This window comes from Embiotoca jacksoni, unplaced genomic scaffold, assembly GCF_022577435.1.
Source record: "Embiotoca jacksoni isolate LCO1_2020_lvr unplaced genomic scaffold, fEmbJac1.0.p SCAF_1, whole genome shotgun sequence".
Classification (NCBI taxonomy): domain Eukaryota; kingdom Metazoa; phylum Chordata; class Actinopteri; family Embiotocidae; genus Embiotoca; species Embiotoca jacksoni.
The window spans coordinates 11,928,674-11,951,434 of NW_027185229.1; the positions used below are offsets into that span (position 1 = coordinate 11,928,674).

At 38.4% G+C, this 22,761-nt stretch overlaps 1 protein-coding gene across 3 annotated transcripts in view; it reads left to right on the forward strand.

Moving 5' to 3' along the window:
* cntn4 (contactin 4) overlaps nt 1-22,761 on the forward strand; it is a 151,727-nt gene that overhangs the window by 92,394 nt on the left and 36,572 nt on the right. For all 3 annotated transcript variants that reach the window (XM_069166838.1, XM_069166761.1, XM_069166917.1), the window contains exons 6-11: nt 374-577; nt 5,080-5,182; nt 5,817-6,001; nt 11,682-11,821; nt 16,041-16,170; nt 16,995-17,145. In XM_069166838.1, coding sequence (XP_069022939.1) covers nt 374-577; nt 5,080-5,182; nt 5,817-6,001; nt 11,682-11,821; nt 16,041-16,170; nt 16,995-17,145 — 913 coding nt within the window. The remainder of the gene's footprint in view (nt 1-373; nt 578-5,079; nt 5,183-5,816; nt 6,002-11,681; nt 11,822-16,040; nt 16,171-16,994; nt 17,146-22,761) is intronic.

Sequence of the window (22,761 nt, forward strand, 5' to 3'; positions counted from 1 at the left end):
AAGTATTACCAGTGAGTCTTTGTTGTGGCCTTTGCTAAATCTAACTCTAGTTAGCTGTCTGAGGAACTGTAATTAGTTATGACAATGACAGTATCTCCTAAATCCCTACTTACATATGCAGACCTAATCCACATGAAAAATGTTCATTTGAAGTGAGTCCATATAATTAGATTTGTTTGTAACCTCTCACAGATCCTGTCATCAATTTTCACCTCAGCGTGATATAACTTAGTCATCATTTTCACGACTCAGAGGTGGTCTAAATCTTATTTCACACCACCAGCACAACCAAAATATCTCAGTTCTCATCCCCCCTTTTAGGACCCACTCCTGCATTTAAATTGAGAATTCTCTTTTTCTTCTTTATCCACAGATCTGATATTTTCCTGGATCTTCAACGAGTATCCAACATTTGTGAAGCAAGATTCTCGGCGCTTCATCTCACAGGAGACAGGAAATCTGTACATCGCCAAAGTAGAGCCCTCAGATGTCGGCAACTACACCTGTGTGGTTACCAACACCGTCACAAAGACCCGAGTCCAGGGCCCACCCACTCCACTAGTGCTCCGCAGTGATGGTGAGCTCTACTTGTAGAACACACACTGAGAAATCACAACACGTAAGAGATCTGACTTGTTGGCTATGAGGTTTGTTTTGGTCAAGTGGGCTGCATATGACGTAGTTGTGGCATAAAATTGGAAAATGGTTTTGCTGTTGACATTGACTACAAATGATGCCGTTTTACTGCAAGTTAGTAAGTTTATTTATATAGCACCTTTCACGATTATAAAATCACAAAGTGCTTGACATCAGTAAAGCAGTAAATGCCCACAAACATCACTATGCTGAACATTTCAAATCACAGCAACAAAAACGAGGACAGAGACGAGGAAAAGTACAAAAGCTCTAAACACAGGTGGAGAAATAAGCCAATGAAAATAAATAAATAAATAAAGTGGAGCAGTTCAATAGACAGGTTAACCAAAAGCCTGTCTGAATAAAAACATGTTCAACTGTCTCTTAAATAATAGGTGTGACCGTTTGAAAAGCTGGGTTTTAAAGCAGGTTTGAGGGACGGCTGGTAATTTGGGATCTGCAGACCTAATGGCACGGTTGGTCATATAAGTAAGGATGAGATCAGCAATGTACTGGGGTGTTTGACCATGCAGAGGTTGAAAAGTTAGCACCAGTGTTTTAGAATGATGCCGAACTTCATTGGAAGGCGGTGAAGTGAGGATAGAACTGGCGTCATATATAATCTCTTTTTACGTTCAGTTTAAAATCGAACAGCTGCATTTTAGACAGTTCAGAGACAGTTCAAAGAGGTTTGACTTAAACATCTAAAAAGTACATTACAATAGTACAAACGAGAAGAAATAGAAACATGAATAATCATCTCCATCTCAACCTTGGTCACCACGTATCTTGATTCCGCAACGTTCCTTAACTGAAAAAAAACATGACCACATTATTTGCTTAACATTTTGTCAAAAGTAAGGGATTGGTCAAAAATGACACCTACGTTTTGAAGCTTATCGAGGGCACAGGAAAAAAAAGTGTCCTAAGTTCCTGTGTGCGTGTCTGACATGAACTGACCCACAAAAACTGAGAAATTACCAGCAAGATATAAAGGTGAACCAATCCAAGGCAGTAATAGAATACAATGATTGACGGTATCAAAGGCAGAGCTAAGGTCAAGTATCCCTAGAAATGAGCATTTCACATTGCCTGCAGTTATTATGTCATTTGTGACGCTAAGAAGTGCCATTTCTGTTGAATGCAGTTTACAATAACTTGATTAAAAGTAGTCATTCATCTTGTATGTTTCTAAAATGTCTGTGAGCTCCTTGGTGACAACATTTTCAAACAGTTTGGCCACAAAAGGCAGCTTGGATATTGGTCGATAGTTTGTATGATGGGTGGGGTACAGATTTTGTTTTTTAGTAAGGGCTGAATATGGCATTATTAAATTGGTTGTTGAAAGGGAGCTATTGATCCTATTAGAGATAGTGGAGCCGATAGAATAAAATAAGAAATCAAAAAAGCGATGACGTGAGAAATTCAAGAAAGCTTAACTTAACTGAAATGCAGGAAATGCAAAAGCACCGAGTAAAAAGACAAGGCTGTCGAGAACATTTTCCTCAGACGTAGACTCTTGTCTAAGTTATAACGACAGACTCTACATGACAAAAATTACGATATATTAGCTGAACATCCAACAACAAAATAATTTCCATGGCCTTTTTTTAAGTTCTGACGTTGTGAATGCCACGTTAGGATGCCGTTCATATGCACTCTTTTCTTTTTCTTTTTTGTTAAATACAGCCCTACTTGAACGCAGCATGCGACTTGATTACTCTTTATACTTTGTCACATAAACTCCATGACATGCCCTCTTTCTTCGACCGTGGTCACACGTGTGTGTGCTGCTCATGCATGAGCAAAACATTACACTGACACTGCATCCTCTCGTGGATTAGTGGTGTCACAGTAACAGTCCACTCATTCTCCTCCTTAGTCTCCTTCTTGAATGTTTTGTTTCAAAATCACATCTCCATACCTTTTATTAGATCTTTGAGTGTTGTTTTTCTTCTGTTTTTATTTCTACAGTTTCAATATAAATGTATCATCTCCACTGTGACAGATACATTTATAAATCCCTTGGTTGATATAATACAGCACACGGAAAATGTGTACATGTCCCCGCCATGTTAACAACAACAATCTAAAGTGGCTGTTGGTACCTGAAAATAGGGCAAGTGGTCTCAAAGAATACGAATGTAATTCAAAGGTTAATATATATTTCTTTGCTAATTTCAGCATGTCCTTTAACATATGCATCTGATGCTCTAGGCTGGCCTTATCAAGGTGCTCCAGAAGAAAGGTCATAGTCCGCAAGTAATATAATAGCCTTCTATCCCAGAAACATGGTCCTTACCATTTTTATAATAATCCAGAGAAATATAAAGTTAAATGTAATATTCACTAGAAATACCTTTTATGACATTTATGTGGGCTTTTGTCTTCCCATTAATTATATCTGATCGAAAACCCTTCCAAGAGTGAAAATGACCACTCATCAATCTGAATTTGTAGGCCTTGTTATTGGAAACTATGTTTATATACAGTAACTTAACATTCATTTTAAGGATTTTTAACCCATTATTTTGTATTTATATGCATACATTATTTAAACTCACAATATTGCTTATGTTTTGCTCAACTCATCTTATCACTTCTTACATTTAGTAATGATGTTAAATTGTTCAAATTCATTTTTTATATAAACATAAATGCAATACACATGATATGAATATTGTTCAAAAGAATTTCTAAACTTTTGTTTTATGGCCAATAGATTACAATTCAATACATTTAATATAGCAATCATCAAATAGCTTTTTGTTGCTGTGACTGGTTCATATGAGCTGACATATCTGCTGACACACACACACACACACACACACACACACACACACACACACACACACACACACACACACACACACACACACACACATCATAAATACAGAAATCCAGCTCTACTAAAATAATATTTATATATTGCTTATGTGTATAAGTAGTACAGTAGCAGCTGTAAACCTAAAGTTAAGTATGTTTTGTTCGTACCTGTTGTTACAGAGATTGTTCCAGAATATCAATTAAAAAATACTGTTGTGTAGCTCTGCTGTTGTAAAACAGGGTTCAGCCCACAATTTTGGGGATTAAAGGCTGAATTTGTAACAAAATGAAAACTGTGACACGGAGGCACTTTTAGGAGAGGCAGCTGACATTCTTGGCATCTAACATGAGATGTAAACTAGCTGTTCAAGTGATATAAAATTCTGTTTGAAGATAACAGGTAAACTGGTTTGTCAATACTTTTTTTTTTAAAGCATTTCCACATTTCCAAAGCATGCCCCTTTCTGGTTTCTGTCTTTCTCTTTTCATTATACCTTTATTTCATGGAAACAGTGAAACCAGCACAGGAAGGAGGGGTGCAGGTGGGCACATTAAACAGGTGTCCCCTACAAAAGGTTATGGTATGAGACAATTACCCATCCACTTCCACCTGTCTGCTTTAACATGGGTGATAGTGCTGTGGTTACATTCCAGTGTGAGACAGTTGTGATAAGGATCTGAATTAGCTTTCACAGTCACTCAGGGAGCCATCCTGATAGCACATGCCTCACCAAATCAACCAGATGAAATTGGCTTGTTTCCTCCATCTCTAGAGCTATTTGTTCAACACAACCTGGAATTACAGCAAAGGGGAAAACCTATTGTCACACCGGTGGATGAGAGGGGCCTAAAATAGGGTGACGTGCACCCAGAATGGGAATCGGCAGAGCAAGGAGAAATGACAGCACACCAAGCTATACATTCATTGACATAATTTACCTTTAAGGTAATCTAAGGATAAGAACAGAACACACATATGCTTTTTTTTCAAGTGATGGCAGACACCTCCATCTTGATTTATCAATTAGTCTATACGAAAGCTAGAACACCAGAGACTACATTCCTCGTCTTCTCCTTTATCCAGAGATTTTTAGCATGCACAGCAGCAATATTATAATCCACCAGAGCTGCTCCACCGACAGTGAATGGGATGCTTTGTAGACACAGTGGCAGACCCCAGGGGGATTTTATGTGCACATTTTCTAGTTCATAGCTGTTAGCAGTACAACAAGATGAAACTCATCTGGATGTAAAAGCTCAAACTGTCTATGAGTTCTCAAAATAAAATTTCTTTGCCATTGAACATCAGTATGTCACATGTCCGCTAGAGAACTGTGTTTTGGTTTCTCTTTCTCATTATTTTCAATAGAAGATCATTCTGTGACAGCACTGAGAGCAGAGTGCATCTCTGCTGCTCACATTGAAACAGCGTTGAAAGTTAAAAAAACATTTAAATTTATAGCAAAAAGAGGGCTGTACTTGAAAAAAGGTTTTCAGTAGTTGGGTGGAAGAAACTGCAACTTCTGTTTATTTTTGTTTTGCCTGAGTTTTTTAAATTCATATGGAAAAAAATATTTTTTTTACTAACACTGCACCTCATTTGTGTTTCTGTTTCAGGTGTTATGGGTGAATATGAGCCAAAGATTGAAGTTCAATTTCCTGAGGTTGTTCATGTTGCCAAAGGATCCACTGTAAAGCTGGAATGCTTCGCTCTGGGAAAGTAAGCCCACTCTTAGTACAGGCTCAGCATGCGCACCGAGAAGAGTTTTTGGAGAAAGCGCTGGGATATTTCTTTTTCATGTTTTTTCCTCGAGTGTTTCAAGCTAGGCTGCACATCTGAGAAATTAGAGGGCACATGTTTTGGTATAAAATCTTCAGTTAAAGTGTCAGGTTTTCTAACACGGTGTACTGAAGCCCAGCGTACAAGACTAGGTAAAATGCCTAAAGATAAGAGTACTGAATTCTACGTAGTGTGTGAGGTTATTTGGGCAGCTTCACATTCCCGGAGAGTGAAACCGACTTTAAACTTTCCATTAGAATCAGCGTTATTGACCAAGAATGTTTCTACCTACAAGGAATTTGCCTCTGGATTCTAGTGGCCTTCAGTGGACTCACACGGTTACAAGAACGAAGTAGAAACATGAACAAACGGTTTTGCTTCACCAAGGCATGAAAAGTAAGGTCCCTTAGATTCAGCCACCAAAAACGATATGGTTAGATTTCACAAAAGATAATGGTTTGGGTTGCTTAACGTGCATTAAGCAAAGTATCATCACAATACTTAAAAAAAATTATTAAAAGTTTAGTTTTGACACAAAATTGTCTGCAAGCCTTCTGTATGTCTTTTGTCACAGCCCTGCACCCTCTATAAACTGGAGGAGAGTGGACGGCATACCCTTCCCCAGAAAAGTGGACATGAGAAAGGCCAGTGGCGTCCTAGAAATCCCATATTTCCAGCAGGAGGATGCCGGCACGTACGAGTGTATGGCTGAGAACTCCAGGGGAATGAACATGGTGAAAGGCAAGCTCTCTTTCTACGGTAGGTGATCCTGTCCTGCATGAATATTTGACCACCGTGTGCCACATCTGTCAGACCTGTTCAGACTGAGGCAGCATAAGCAGAATACAACTGTTCTTACAAAGCAGTCAGTGACTATCAGCAGAGCCTCGTGTGGTAGAGTACATGAAGAGGGTGGCTCGTTTTAATGGCACATTAAAATGATTAAAGGCTGTCAGTCATGATGCCTCTAATATTTTGATCCAGATTAAAGGAGTGATGCGGATGAGGCTGAGCCCTTGGATACGACCTTGTTGGTGAGACTTGTATTGGGTTCCACCAGATGGCATCATGATTGACATCCAACTTGACTAGAGATAAAAGCCATTAAACGTGCTATACATAGACCAGTGCCACATATGTCAGGGACATAATCTGCACAGCAGCATCTGGATGGACGGGAAGGGGGTTAGGAGATTCACTCATTGTTGCCGATAGTCCCGCGACTGGAGTCACACCTACTGAGCGCAGATAGCCAAAGTCATGATAAGAGGCCATTTCATTCTGAAATTAAACATCCACCATGAGAAAAATCATTGTCCTCTTCCAAAATGACACATTTCCACACATTTAATCATTCAATTTTAAAAGAACCTCCTGCTTATAAACATGTTATTATAAACATGTTGATTTATATTCATATCTGAAATGTGTATGTATATATAATACAGTGGATTATCAGATTTACATTTTCCTACAGAGGATTTGAAATATTTCACTAACTTTGCTAAGTGCATAACTTTGGATATTAAGATGTCCACCTTTCTATATATTCAACCATGCTTGTTATTTCCTTACTGTACATTACTGGACATTTACATAAATACATTAACTGATGAAATGAAGAGTTCAGCTAAATTACTCACTGTTTTTTGTATTTTATTTTTGTCCATATAATGTAGGAGTTGTATTATGTTGTAAGTTGTGTAAGTATTTCTCAAAAAAATTCCACAGACTTCTTTCCTATCTGCCGTAATAATACAAGAAACCTAAATGATACTACGTATTAAAGTATGAAAGATTAGGATTTGGTCATTGTAACACTGAAATGTAATAGGTTTTGGCAGCATTTCTTGGGTGAGACAAAACCAGTCTTTGTTCTGCACTACATTTATTGCATTCATGTATATTTTCCAAATGTAAATAGTATATCTTGTCAGTTTTCAGTTTGTCATCTCAAGTATGTTTATTATTTGTTTACTTACTGCAGAAAAACATACTGTAATGTATATTACATAACAAATAATTTAGATAATAGGATGTGGTATGGAACCAGGTCACAAAGTATCTGAAGATTGGACAGATTTTCTTTGAGTTGAACTTAAATTACTGGAGCAGAGCACACATAATATTTTTTTTTACATATCAATGCTAGACTCAATTTTAAGGAGTAGGAAAAACATAAAGGAGAAAGCTAATTGAATGAAATGTATGTATCCATATAAATAGCCAGACCATAAATGCTCAAAAGCAGCAATATGCTGGTGACTTTCTATGACAACTAGTGAAATGGTAATAAATGAATTGATAAAATGGTGCCCTAATATATATATATATATATATATATATATATATATTTTATTTTTTTTTGGATTACATTTTGAGTGGGGTATTTTGTTTGTATTCAAATGTACCAGGCAGTTAACTTTGAACAGTCTATGGATTTTCTTTCCACCTCGACAGCTCTCTATTTTCCTCCTTGTGATTTTCTTCCCTTGCAGTCATGCTGTGTCAGCTGTCAGAAATAACTCATTTGGTACATTAAACAATTTGCCATTATTTACAACAGCGCAGAAAGCTCTTATGCTCATTCCCGATAACTGCCCAGGAGCACGCTGTGATCCGCCAAGGCTTGATTTGTCCTTTTGAGCTCCCTCACACATGTCCCTCTCATTTTTGGTATCTTTTGTCATTCTCTCCCTCTCTACTTCTCTGGCTGTCTGCAGCCAGGTGATACAAATCAGTAATCTTATTTTGAACTCCCTCTGAATTAAGTCTTTGAGACATTTGTTGGCATTGTAAGCCAATGGGGGGGGGGGAGTGGGGTCGATAAGGGTATCTCTTGTAAATCCAGGCAAGCTACAGAGGGAAGAGAGCTGGCCTTTGTCTTAGACAGGAATAAATTAAGGTGTTACTTTATGGTTGGACTATAGTCATTGTTAAATTGTTATGTTTCCAATGCCTTTATTAATGTACCACAAAACTAAAGTGCTGATTTGTTCATATTAAATCCTTCTAACATATAGGGGACATGAGGGAGCAAAAATGTATATTTCAAATTCATGACTGGGCTTTTAATTTTACTTCATCCTCTTTTGATTTAGTTTAATTAAATCTGTTCATTAAATAGAAAATACATAGAAAGTCAAACTAAAATTCATGAATTGCATGGAAACTTTTGAATCTCTTCTCAGCTTAAGGTGAAATTAGCAACCCAATATCACACCGGTGTGTGTAATATACCCAACAGTCCACTAGAAGATACTGTGTCTGTGTCACATTTTGAAACATGAAACCACATGAATTTATTGCCAAGTTCGAGGAAAGACTTGACAGAGATCATGTAATAAAGTACAAAGAGTGATAAATTCCACTTAGGGAGGAGGTTTGTTGGTAGTTGGATGGAAAACACAGGACTTACGTCAGCCGGTGTTTAGATCCATGAGAAAGCATAAGTCAACCTGGATTCATCTTAAGTAAGTTACTTACGTAACATATTTAACTTAAGTCTTTCTTAACTATCTTACCTAAAGTATGTAGCGTTGCTTATGTAAAATATTATATCTTGACCCAAACCATGATCTTTTATGATTTCTACCTCTGAAGGAAAAGTCAGAAAAGAAATGGGCTTTTGCTCACTTCTCAATGTCAATATTACTCCAAGAGAAAGTAAATACAACAATGAGACAGGTCAGTTTCCCTGTTGTATTCGCATTTGTGTTTTGTGCAGACTTACCACTGCATTATCTCAAAGGGGTATCACTGATGAGGCAAATTCCCATCTTTCCTCTGTTTTAGCCATTTGACGTTTGGCGTGATTGTATGTGCACTTGGCCCAACGCGGGCTGAGATGGGCTGCCTGCTCTCATTTGGTAAGCGCTGACTGAGAGTCAATATATTCGCAGCAGGCGAGGGATGGAGTGAGGAACCCTGACAGTGAGGGGGAAAAAAAAATCAACGACAATGCGGCCCCTTTTGGTGCTGGGTGGGGCAGCTCAGTCAGGCTCTGATGGAAAATTGCAGTAGCATGAATGGATGTGATGCAAAATGACTGGTGATGGTGAAGTCTATAGAGTAACTAGTTTCTACCGTCTCTCCCACTGAGCATTTGTTCCATCACCCACAAGGGCACATACAGTACACTAATTAAATGAACACACAGCTTACACTGACAGAATATTACTATATGTTTCTATTTTCTATCATTTCATAAAGAATACACCCACAGCAAGGAGAAGGTTAATGTAAATGTTGTATCTAGTAGTTTGGTAAAACAAATATTTGTTATTGGACAAATAGCAAAAGATTATTTCAGCAGCTTTCAGTCAAAGCAAATTCCATATTTTCCCCTGTTTGCACAGATGGTAACAACACAGCGTTAAAGTTAAATGTTAACAACCTCAGCCAACCTCATGCAGCAACCTCATCTGCCAGAGGGATGTTTGAGACATATAGTACAACAAATCATCCACAAACACAAATAATGATTTGATACTGGGCAGATTTTGATGTTGAATCTGTGCAAGACTCCAACATAAGGACACAAGACCGCATAAATACTCCCCCTGGTCAGTGCATTCACCTCTTTTTATCAGTGTTTACTGTGCGTTGCTGAACATCGAAGGACCCAAACACGATGACTGTATACTAAAGCTTTATTGCGCACATATTTAGTGCTGAGATACATTTGCAGCTATTGAATTTATCACTGTGTTGTCCTGCTTTACTAGAAGGCAGAATACAACATAGTGGAGGCCAATTAGAGCTGGATTTGTACTGTTAGTGAAAAGCCTTTACAAAGGTCAGTCCTTGAGAGTGGCATTAGGTGAAGTGTGTGGAAGGAAAAAGTGCGGTCAGCTATTCCTCTTGTCTTGCCACTGGCCTTGTGTGATATAGCATGATCGTAGCATGACCTACACATTAAGAAGAATACACAGAGCATTAAACACATAAAGCTTTACAGATCTAGTTTTATGCACCTCCCCTTTCTTTGGCTTAATCACTAACTAGCCTTGAGTTACTTGCATGACAAAGCAGGAATCAATTCTGCTCCTGTATAATTATACCATCATTTAAAGAGATTGTATTGAATGGAGCGTTTTTATGGCACCAGTATCCCCCCTAATGCACTGTATATGGATCTGCTTTTGTTCAGGTAGGCTATAAGCACGGTGGGAAAGTAAAAGGAACCCTGAAAGGAGAACATTAGGGACAATTCGTCTGAAACTAAAAGCAATATATTTGGGATTCAAGGTCTGTCACTAAACACACACAACACAAAGACTGAAAGGTGATTTCTATTCGAGATTGACTTATTGGTCCATCACAGAAGATGCACAGACTCACGCAACAACTAAAGTAGAACTTGTGTTAAAAAATAAATAGATAGCCTTTTTTATGGAGTATGACATTTCCTGTATTTAAATAAATCTAGCAAATAAGTCTCGATAAAATCGCTAATGCACAAACCCTACTTATAATTACATTCATAAATACATTTTAGAATGGCGTAAATATTGATGGTGCAACTGTTGCAGCACAATAGCGTCCATGAAATGTACGGTACATTTTGAAATGGGCCCCTTACAGAACAGCTTGCTTCACAAAGTAAAAAAATATATTCAATGTTAGCTAATTGTTGACTATTGTTTATGATTTTTGATTAATTATGGTATTGAGTCATAGCCTCTGTTATGTATCTTCATTTGTCTTCAATTGAAATGTTACAAATCTACAATTTATCAGGAATAAATATACAATATTTTTTACTCATCACTTGGACCTATGTGGTAGCTTTATTCTGAAAAGTTATCAAGGAAGAAGTCTTGCTGGGAAATGCAAATTTATTTGCCAGATGACCTTGCACCTTTGTGATTTGTGTTGACTTGCGTTGTTATCATGAAAATTTTGTCTGAACGGTTAGACTTTTTTTCTCTTGGGTGCGAGAAGTTAGCAGCACAGGGAGGGGGCCAAGAAAAATATTTGCACCAGTGCCAGTCACAATTATTTTATACCTTTGTTATAATAAACAACCACGAGCACTGTGCTTCTCTGCCTGTGATTTAGTCAAATATACTGTCTATTAAGTCGATTTACTGCATATAAAAACTGATATTTTTGTTTTAATTTACAAATAAAAAGACAATGTTACAATTTTGGTTTTGCCACCCTGAGCTTCATTCTTTCTCTGAAGTTGCATATGACACAAAACCCTAGCAGTTAGATAATACAGCTTGTTTGTAGCCTGACTGGCAGTACCCAGGGCAAAACAAATTACATGAAGACTGATAGTGACAAAACGTAATTGCAATGTGAAATCAAAATAGGATTTTGATTCCCAGTGCACATGATGCCCACTAACTTAATTTCCCTGCAGCCGTATTATTTGATCTAATTCAAAAGTCAACAATCCAGTTCACTCTTGCATTTTATATGTTTCCAGCCCCTCCTCATCTTATTGAGAAACCGCAAGATGTCCAGAAGCTCATTGACAACTCGCTGGTGTGGGAGTGTAAAGCCACGGGGAAGCCGAAGCCTTCTTACAGGTGGATGAAAAACGGAGAGAACCTGGAGTCTGCAGAGGTGAGATGTGCCAAGTGCTTGCATGTCTTTAGACCTGAAGATACGACTACAGCTTTGGCATAGATGTCTCTTACACACTCTGCGCCGCTAAAAGAAGAATGGAAGCTGCCGTGTGTTGTATTTTCAAAGCTTTATTGTGCCGCGTGTTTGAGCTTTACTGAGTAATTACCATGCATTACTGTCTACAACACTGTGCAGTCATACATTGTGTTATTAACTTCTCCAAAACAGCATTTATTTCAAAAGAATTTGACTGTGCCTACTGTGCTTTGCTGGGCCAAGAGACTGAACTGTAAACAGGCCAAGTACTTAATGATTGTCTGGAAAGCACAGTGATGTAAGAGCTACTCCAATCTACTGCTAAATCTCTCCTCGCCCCATGCAGTTATTAATCCTGTGCCACCAAAGATGAAAAAGTAAGATTCTGTTCATAAACACTGTGTATCCTACTTTTATTTTTGCCCCCTCTGAATTACCATCATGACTACTATGATGAGAAATGAGTCCAATATGACCCCGACCGGCCTGTTTGCACATCCAACTTTAACTCGACTCTGTTGTTAACACTTTCAAAAATATAAATCCTTCATTGTTCATATTGGATTATTATATCAGGTTGTTTAGACAAGATCGATTGGACACGAAGGCACAGCTTGCACCTGATACATAAAGATGCATTATGTTAATGTACCTAATTATGCAAAAAAAGCAACAAACACATCAGAGGATATCGATCAGTACTTGAATGTTACACCTGAGGTAGGAGTGAACCCAGTGTGTCGTTATATTAACAGAGGCAGCACTCCATGCAGAATAGCCTTGTTCACATAATAAAAAAAAATAAAAAAGATTTGGCTTGCTATCAGGAAGGAATAATCAACAATCTGTTCAGCCAATGCCAAACATTTGTATTAACACCTTTTATAAGGTAAAACTCGTGGCTGTTTCTTATGTGCAAAATACAAAATCCCATTATTGTTTTTCCTACTAGCCACAAACACCTCAACACACTCAGCCATCTAGATGTTTATGCAGCAGATTTATCCTTAACATAGACATAATAAATTGAAATATTCAGAATGCATGGCTGAATGGATTAATCAGCAAAGGTGTTACATTGTTTGAAATGCCACCATTAACCACAGTGGCTTAATGAGAGGCAAGAGGGAAAGGTCAATGATGTAAGAAGCAGTGGGGAGAGGATGCACCATTTGTTGTTATTTATTGCAGTGAATCAATTAAACCTGTTTTGACTGTGCTGAACTTTGAGCAACACACATAGAGCAATGACCACGTAAAGATACAATCTTTTGGCCCATATCTGTCGGTCCAGTAGGTTTCGAGAGGGTAATATTTCTGATTATGCATGTATCATGGCAAAGCTTGTAATAGACCTGTCAGTCCACTGCAGGATACCGTGTCAGTGTCACATTTTGTCTCACCTTGGCAGGAAAAGGAAAGTGCCTTGGGTTTAGGCACCTAAAACCGCATGGTTAAATTGAGGAAAAGATTAATGTTTGGGCTAAATATGACACAGTCGCAATTTGATGAGGTTAGGGTGGGGAAAATTATGGTTTGTCTTAAAAGAAGTAATTTTAATTAAGTGATATTATGTAAGTCACGAAGAATACTTACCATTGTTTATTTTATTTAAGAGGGATCATGTACAGTTTAAAACATAAATGTTACCATTTGATGCATTGTACCTGGTCACATCTTTAGTCCCTCGCCAAGTCCAAATAGACAATCAAAACAAAACAACAACAAAAAGAAACAACACAATAACTTAACACGCAATACAAAGCTCCACACAGCACATCACAAGTGTATCCTTGTCAAACAAAAGCAAGTCATAAAGGTAGAAAGAAAATGGTCAGTTAGTAAAGAGTAAAGAGTTTCTCACAAATTTAAAGCACCTCCTGTGCAAATACTTTATCACTCTTTGTACTTCATCACATGACCTACGTCAATTATCCTCTGTCTTCGACCCTGGGTATACATTTGTGTACTTGCGCAGCGGGATTCTTTAGTGGACTGACTATTGCATTACACATTTTGGTGTGATACCGGGGTGCATTGTGTGTGCACTGATAATTCCATATCAATATATAAAAGTTACAAAACCCCAACCATTTTCACTCTTTCTTAATTATACTAACTGTCAAACTGGTTTTTACAATTCTTGGGCTTTGTGTTGGACATAGGGTGAACAATGCGTTTATCTTCAATTGAGGTATTTTACTTGGTGATGCTTTTGTTAACCTCCTTATCTCAAAAAAGCTATGGTTTATTGGAATACGTCTTTTCTTGTGGCTGTTTTCATCTGAAGGACCTCACTCTCTGCTGCTTTATTGACAATGGTTGCAGGGTTAAGTGGCTGTGCAATTAAAAAGGAAATGCCAGGATTTAGTGAATTGGGGTATGGGACCAACATACATGGCTTACTGTTCTGCACTTGATATGAGGTTATTTCTGTTAAGGGCTCTATTGCTGAAGCCATTGGGTTTTAGGAACGCATTTTAATTGAGGTTTACTCCATCATGCTGATGAGAGGATTGAAATGGTTGAAATTCCCGCCCCTTCCTGTTCATTCAAGCTCAAGTGGAGCAAACAGGCTCAGCTTAAAGTTTTTGTTCTTGTTATTGCAAAGCTTAGCTCATGTCTATGCCTTCATTCTTTACTCAGGCACATAAAGTACAATAATCAAACATCTATATGGAAAATTAGCAGATTTCTTTTCCAGTTCTACACCGGTGACCAGTAATAATTTGTTGTTAAGCCCTGTAGTAACATTTTCCTTTTCTCATTCATCAAAGATTAAACGTGTAAGATTAAAATGTAGTTACTTTTATTTATCTATTGCTTTTTGTTTCTTTTACACCATTACATCTGAATAAGAAAATAGAAAATAATCGCCTTTTTCTTAAATCAATTTGACAATTGTATTATCATATCTTCAAGATATGATAATACAATTGTCAATTTTTTTTACAGGTGTTTTGCATCAATATCCAAAAGGCTCCCTGTAATCAGTATTTAAAGGGAACATAGCTCAACACAGAAGTCAAACCTAAGAAGCTCCCTTTTAAAAAGAAAATCCATTATATTTTTTTATGTTTTGCACTTTTAAATCAAACAAATCAACCCAGTGTTGTTGGCAAATGACATTGCCAATCATTTTCATTCAGCATAAGGCGTACAGATGGTCCCCCCAGGTCCCCGCATGAAAAACTGCTGATTTGAGAGGAACGTCATGGTTAATTAATAGCAGCCATAAATGGGAGTGCTTTCCATGCACAGACTGATATACGCCACCATTTGCCTCCCTCGCCAGCAGGGATATTCGCCCCTGCACATCCGGAGCGTTATGGAAATTCAGGCACAACCTGCTCAAACACAGGATTAGTTTGTGATCTTTCAGTGAGGACAGTCTCTCTTTTCATGTGACAGTGCCTTAATCCCCTGTGACTGGAGTTCAGGATCCTCCAACCCCCCTATGGAAATGGGCTCTAGTGACGTTATGGGTGAGGAGACGCAGGACAAAACCTGACACAGCTGCATAGAGATGTATGAAAACTGCTCACAGATCCAATACAGTAGTGACAGAGTTGTGCAAGAACTGGAGTTCAGAGAGATACTGTATATATATATATATATATATATAGTGTAGATTAAATGTCTAAATGATACACTGATCCAACTGAATTTTTAGTTCATCCGTCCCAGCCGTCCTTAAATAGATTTTAATTTGATGGCTCAGTGACGAGCATGATTTCCCTCACAGGCGGGCAGAAGTGATAGTCCAAACAGATGAAGAGGAGGAACAGCGTGGCCATATACACAACATTTAGTATGTATAGGGCATACCGATCTAAAAAGCAATTTTCACAATGCAGCATACCTCAGATGTTACGATATTCCTTCCCCTAATATCCCCTCCTCCTTCTGAAGGGGAAACAGGCCCTGTGGTGCAGTCAGAGATATAAATAGGGCATGGTTTTATTTCACTCTCATAAACATGTAGATTGATTAGGGTCATTTTCTGCTAGCCTGCCTCCATCCACCCAAGCCTTTCCCTCCATTAGTGATGAAAACCTAGATTTATTGCCACGTCTGTCACTTCCAGACCATAATTCACTGGCCCACTGGCTGCCTGTTTTTATGTAGATGAGCTCTGGGAATAAAGGCATATTAAAGGCATGTGTCTCTGTGTCCATAGGAGCGCATACAGGTGGCCAATGGGGTGTTGTCGATCAGTCGCCTGACCCTGTTCGACACAGGGATGTACCAGTGTGTAGCTGGGAACAAGCATGGCGAGGTCTACTCCAATGCGGAGCTCCGAGTTATAGGTAAGGTTTGTGTGTGTGCTTGCAGACTCACGCATGGGTGCAAACAGTATATGCGTTGGCATGAGGAGGAGTGCACAAGGATATATTTGCCCACAGTTGTTTTCAAATTTGCCCCCATCTTCTTCCCCTAGCTCAATACCGCCGGATGACCTCTGGCCTCTTTCTTATTGGCCACTAATTGAAAAGCATTAATTATAAGATGAATGCGTCCTGCTGACAGTGATGTATGCCAGGGCTGCTCTGTTCACCAGCCTCGCCCATCTGCCCTGTCAAGCCTGTCACTCTCCAGTCTCTGCTGGCAGCAGCTCTCATTCACCATTCAACCTCCAGCGTGTCTCATCCTGATCATGTTGCTGATTGGAATCAGGCTCAATACAGCCGATTGTGCTGGTCAAACTCAGGGGAGATTCGAGAAAAGAATGTCAGGGAGGTATCAGACAGCTGCACAGCTTTTGAAAAGGGCACATATTTTTGGAGCGGTTTATAGCCAAGGAAAGTCGTTATGAGGGAATGATCACAGAGAGAAAAGATTCACATGCTGCCTAACTTAGAATAATAATAAACTCACATCAAGCTCTTCAGCTCCACATAAGTCGTGACCATTATCATGCAGCTCTTTTTCTAATTATTCAAATTATAAAGATCCGTAATCTAGTGTCTTTGAATTATCCATGGAAATAATTCAATGTATTTATGAACTAATTTTGCAAATGGAAAAAAAAAATCATTCATTTCATAGGAGATAAATGATCAGAGATAAATTGGAGGCTAGAAGATGTGAAGCTTTTACAATCACAGGCTTTAATATGCTGCTCTTGTCTCAGCCGTTGCCCCAGATTTTTCTCACAACCAACTGAGGAGCCAGACGCTGGTGAAGGTAGGAGGAGATGTGCTCATCGAGTGCAAGCCCAAGATGTCTCCTTGGGGTGTGATTTCCTGGCGGAAGGGAAGCGAACCTCTCCGAGAGAGTAACAGGTAACAACATTCACCCACGATTTTGTTTACCCCACTGTGAGGACAATATTTCCTGTTCTGGAGGCTGCATTCATACGTGTGATCACATCTTATACTTATACAGCTTATGCTATACAACACTCGCTCACTCCAGATGGAACACCTTCTTCACATTTGAATATGTAACATTCTATACGTCATACACCACGCGTTTTGCAATACTGGACAAGAAGCACATAGTATGAGAAACAGTTGTCAGTCATTCGTGTATTAGCACTTGTTTAAAGCCTGCGTGTTTTATAAGTATATCAACATAAACTTAATGAAGTTAAGAGTTTGATAATGTCATCAGGACTATCTCAGTTTGGGTCTGAAACTTTAACTTTAGAACAACTCCTGTCTAAAGGTGCTAGGAAACTGCATCATGGGAAATATTGGAAATGGGGTTTTTGGTGCTTGATACATACTTGAGATTAAAATCAAATATTATGTTACTTCACTCAAATTAGTTCCCCAACTTTATTAAAGTAATACACTAAAGGAAATTACACGTTTTGAAATGGTTTTATTTCCAAATGGGTACATTTCAAAACAAGTGGGTCAAATATTATGTTCATAACAGGAAGATACAATGTAAACATCCTGGACTGGCAACAGACCTAAACAACCTAAAAGTGTTACTTTATCAGTTGCTCCCCTGCGACATAAGTGCACAAAGTTGACCACTTCCATAACATAAGAGGATACTGAATTTGTCATGCAAGAGGTTATATTTGACCTTCTATTTTGTTTTGTTTTTTTTGGGGGGGGGATTTTAGAGTTCCGTGTTAGCGTACACTAAGAGGCTCCAGTCTAGTCACTGTGGTTTGTTTGTTGCTGTATTTCCACTGCGAGATTTTGATTCACTCCTCAGATGTGGCAACACTCAGCTAAGAGAAAAAAAAAAAAAAAAAGCAACACAGCATGAAGCCTAACTGAGTAATGGTTAATGGGGTCTACCATGATTTGTCTCCAGTGCTTTGGTGGCGGCAAAAGAGACTGGCTGCTGAGTAAATACAAAGTGCTAATCAAGGCCCCAGAAATCACATAACCCAACTTCTTACACGTTTCCAAGTTTGCATGGAACAGCGGGTGATCTGAGTGTCCAGCCACGTCCGACCCCTGAGAAGCGATGTGTGCTGCTTGTGATGACTTTTGCAGTGTTTGCGTGCGTCTGTCTGAATGAAGTGAAAGTCTGGCCCAGTAGCCTCATTGGAGACAGGGGTCACCTATTGGGTGTCACCACTCTAGCATGACTCCGCTCTGACAGCAGGGCTGTGTGCACAGTGTCCTGCCAGGCTTTGCATATATACAAAGCAGTGTTGTTGCTTGTCAAACAAAGTGGCGGGGAAATTTGCATAGTGGTTTCGCTGCTGGTGCCCTTCACTCGCCCTGTGTCACTTCCATCATGCGTCTCAACCCCACTGCTCTTCTTTTGATTCTCTTGTTTTAAATTCATAGTTTGGATTGATTTCACATTTGTCATGGCTGCGACATGAATTGACGTCTTTGTGAAGTGACGAATGAAATGGCAGTGTCTGCACCAAAGTGAAACAGATGCTTTGTTTTCTTGAATGACTATCACTGTATGTACTTGTCCTTCAGTGTTCTCACTTTTTCCTAAGTAAAAATTCACATAATGACCAGCAGCTGTAATAAATAATGAATGATTAAAAATGTTAATGATTAAAATGTACTTAATAAATTATTCTTGGATAACTCAAATGAAAGAATTCTTCTGTTTGCAGCTGTAACAGAAAGATAGATTTACAGCAGCTATTTCGTTTCTCAGTTCACTAAGTATTGTGATAATGGATAATTAGTGGATATATTTCTTTAACACCATCTTAATTCTGGTACTTTGAAAGTCTGTTTGATTTTCAGTAATGTGTTTCACTAAATATATTATATTTGACTCAGACCACCATTCCAGTGGCTCCAAAATTTAAAAAAGAAAAAATGCAGACTTGAAATTAAAAATCAAACCATTCGAGCTGTATTACATTAAAAGGAAACCTTTTTTTTTGCCATGAAACATTATTGCCAGCTTGGAAGTAAAGTAACAGAGCATGAAAACACATGCCAGAGCCTTTAAATGTGCTGCTTATGGCTCTTAGTCTCTTTCCTATTATATCCATTTTTCCTCATCTGTGGCTGTGACATATGCACACACACCCATGTGTTGTATGCCGCACAATACAAATTTTTAACATCTGCTGTGGCAATCATTACAATCAAAACTGTTTTTGGTTTTTTTATTATTATTATAATGTATTTTATGACTGCCCACTAATGGCTGTCCTTCTTGTAGGTGACTACAGTATTTAGTCTTGTTCCTGCTATTTGTGTGGAATGTCATAAGGCTTTGATGATAGCGGGACACTGATACAAATGAGTGAACTCCAAATTGAGGAACAAACAACTCATTAGCCGTGTGATAAGCACACGTATTATGTTTATTGCTTGTTTTGCACTATTAAGCCCAGATAAAGGAATTGTTTCCGTGCATATAAAGTGTGTGTGCATGTCTGAGCAGGTCTGTTTGGTTATTCACCTACAGAAAGGTGTGAAACTATAAGAGGCAGCTGTGAAACCCTTTTGTTGAAGATTAATTGCCTTAATTGCGTTAGCACTCCGCAGTGGCTTCGGCAAAAAAGGGAACTAGTGTCACCAGCTGGGTAATCCATCTTCATAGCAGCAGCCCCGTTATTTTTCTGCAGGAGACCAGTGGAGGGAGGGGATGTCTTATCTACCCCAGACAACCCTGCAGGGACGAGGTTTAGATGACATCAGCTGGAACAAAGCAGCTGAGAGCGCAGAGACGAGCAGGTCTTGCTGATGAGTGTGTAAGTGGGCCGTGTCAGCCATGGAAAGCAGCCTACAAAACAGGCCATTTCAATATGTCACTGGCAGGAAGAAATCAAGTTTGTTAGGCCATCCACACCAGACGCACTCAATCAACTGTCCTCTCACGAGCAGCCGCAGGATATGCTGACGTCCCAACGTTGCGCCTTCCTCAAACAGCGCCTTTTGAAAACCACGAGTATTCATCTCTATCAGCTTTGGCAGTCATGCTATATTTGAGCTGGATTTTTCAGTCCTTTCAAGTCGGTATTTACCCCCAAAGGGAGGCTGTAAAAGTCCTTTGGGTGTGGCTGAGACAACCCACCCCCCACCCCCTTTTGTTTTCAGGCCCTCTAATGGTGCAGCGTGTTTCCTCAACTACACAGTGGATACATGTTGCTTTGTTGTGTGTTTTAGTGCACATTGCAAAATAATTTATAATGCTGAAGTTTTTAGAGTTTTATTAAAATTGTAGATAAATATATACTTTTTAAACTCATTTGCATTCATTCACAGCCCTCAACCTCCTCATCTCCCCAAGGAGTTGATCGACAGTCAGAATTTCAGCATCCTTTTAGTGAGGACAGTCCAAAAGGTCATCCATCTAATAGGTCGGGGATATGGCAGTGTTATGTAAATGCTTTATGCTAAAAGTTTATTTTCCTTTATTGAAATGTATAATTTTTTTTTTCTCTGGGTTATGCATCATAACCTCTGAAAACAGACCCGAGGAAACAATATGAACCCTGCTGGTGGCTCGATTCCTGGGGAAGAGAAATAAGTCCTTTATGTGTATTATAATCATGCAGAGGAGATGGCAAACTGCTGCCAAGCTGAAATACCATTTGGGCTCCTGTTGTGTATGTAAGTGCAACACACAGATGACATTATTATATATATTCAAGTAATTTGTAAGTAGTGTATTAATAAAAGTCATCATTACAGGTATAATAATAACTTGTAATTTACGGTCAATTATGAACATCTTCTGAGATCTCGACAGAACTAAATATTGATAATCGTATTTGTGACATTCACAAAATGTAAGAGTCAGGTTGAACCTTTTAAGCCTTAGAGGCGCCCAATTGGGGACCAGGGAGAAGACTTAGCCAAACTATTATTAAAATATGGACATAAATACTCATATTTACACATCTGAACAAAGCTCACAAGTGTTCCCTTTATTATTACAAATATATTGTTTTTATATTTTTTTATTGTGGTTGCAGAGATTTACTCTTTTTTTTATTATAGGTATGCAATTTTCAAGTAGATGCCTAAAAAATAGGTGTGCTTTTTTAAAGGTTAACTTTTTGTTGTATTGTTTACTTCAGCCTCAATGCCATGCATGCTGAAAGTATACTGTATGTGCTTATTAGTGACAATATCTTTTCATAACTTAATTTGATGAGTTTGGTAGATGATCCATTGGACATTTAGTCAACTAAAATATGTAATTAAATGATAGTTAAACTCAAAATTAGCTTTACATTTTTCCCATTTAATTGAATAAAAAGAAAAGTAGATTTAATATCATTGGTAAATTACAGCACAAACAAAAGAGTCAAAATTGGTTTTCCCGCATTGCCCAACTAAATGACAGAAACTTAAAATAACTTAATCGCTGTGTTAGATCAAATTAAAAGTTCTCAGAACTCACAGAAACAAGAGACAAGCTTGTTCTAGTTGTACAACACCAGATGTTATTTTACATGCTGACATTTAGGTCTCTAAGACCTAACAACTTGGATTGATAATTATCAACGAATGTTGCAGTTTCTAGTGTGCCATAATGCTTTACTTGGCAGCACTGCATATGTTATGGACATGAGCTGTGGGCAATCCGTGTTTTTGATGGCTAATAGCAGGTCATTTTAAAAGGTTGAGCATACCTTTATGTTTCAAATTTACTTTAATTCTCCATTGATTTCAAGCCCTAATTTACTTACACACCTATTGATATCGTGAACAGTGTGAAATAGTGCACCAGTGTTACCTGTGGACATCATTGTGCACTAGGGAGTGGAACTGTTTGAATGACATCTCTGAACAAGGTGAGTACAGGAAGCTTGTTGCCAAGGTAACATCTGTTCAAAGTTTTATCGGCTCCTTTTTGCTTTTTTACCCCGGATTAGTGGTTTCAGACAACCACAGATGTTAAGTCCCTCGGCAGAGAGAAAAAAACATAAGAGAACTGGAACTGCTCCTGAAAGGAAGAGGAAGCTGGAGACTGTAAAATGGATAAAAATCCCTAACTTTCACACTTCTTTAACTTTTCCAGTGTCTGCTTCTGCAGACCACAACTTTAAATGTGTGTGACAATGGAGTCTAATCCTACCTAATATAAAAATAGTTGTGGGAGGTGAAGATGAACAAATATAATGTAAAGATTAAAAGTAAAATAGGCCTACAATAACATCATTATCAATGTTTTCATTAAGTTGATACACTTTGGTTGTGATACATTGAGTACAAATTAGTTTGAAGATAAATGCATGCTGCAGTCAAGACATTTCACAGTGATCAAAAATAACTTTCATAGGTCACTTTGGACAAAAATGATAAGACAGAGCATTAATCTTGTTGCTTCCCGCTTCAGAGGTTTAAAGCAGCTAAATCAACATTGCTTTATTCTGTATGTGCATTCATGGTGGCTCACAGCAAACATGATGCATCTTCATCACACATTGTGAGTAAATCCTTTTTTATCTTATTCAGACAAGCAGTCACAAGACAAGCAGTCCCCTGGTCACA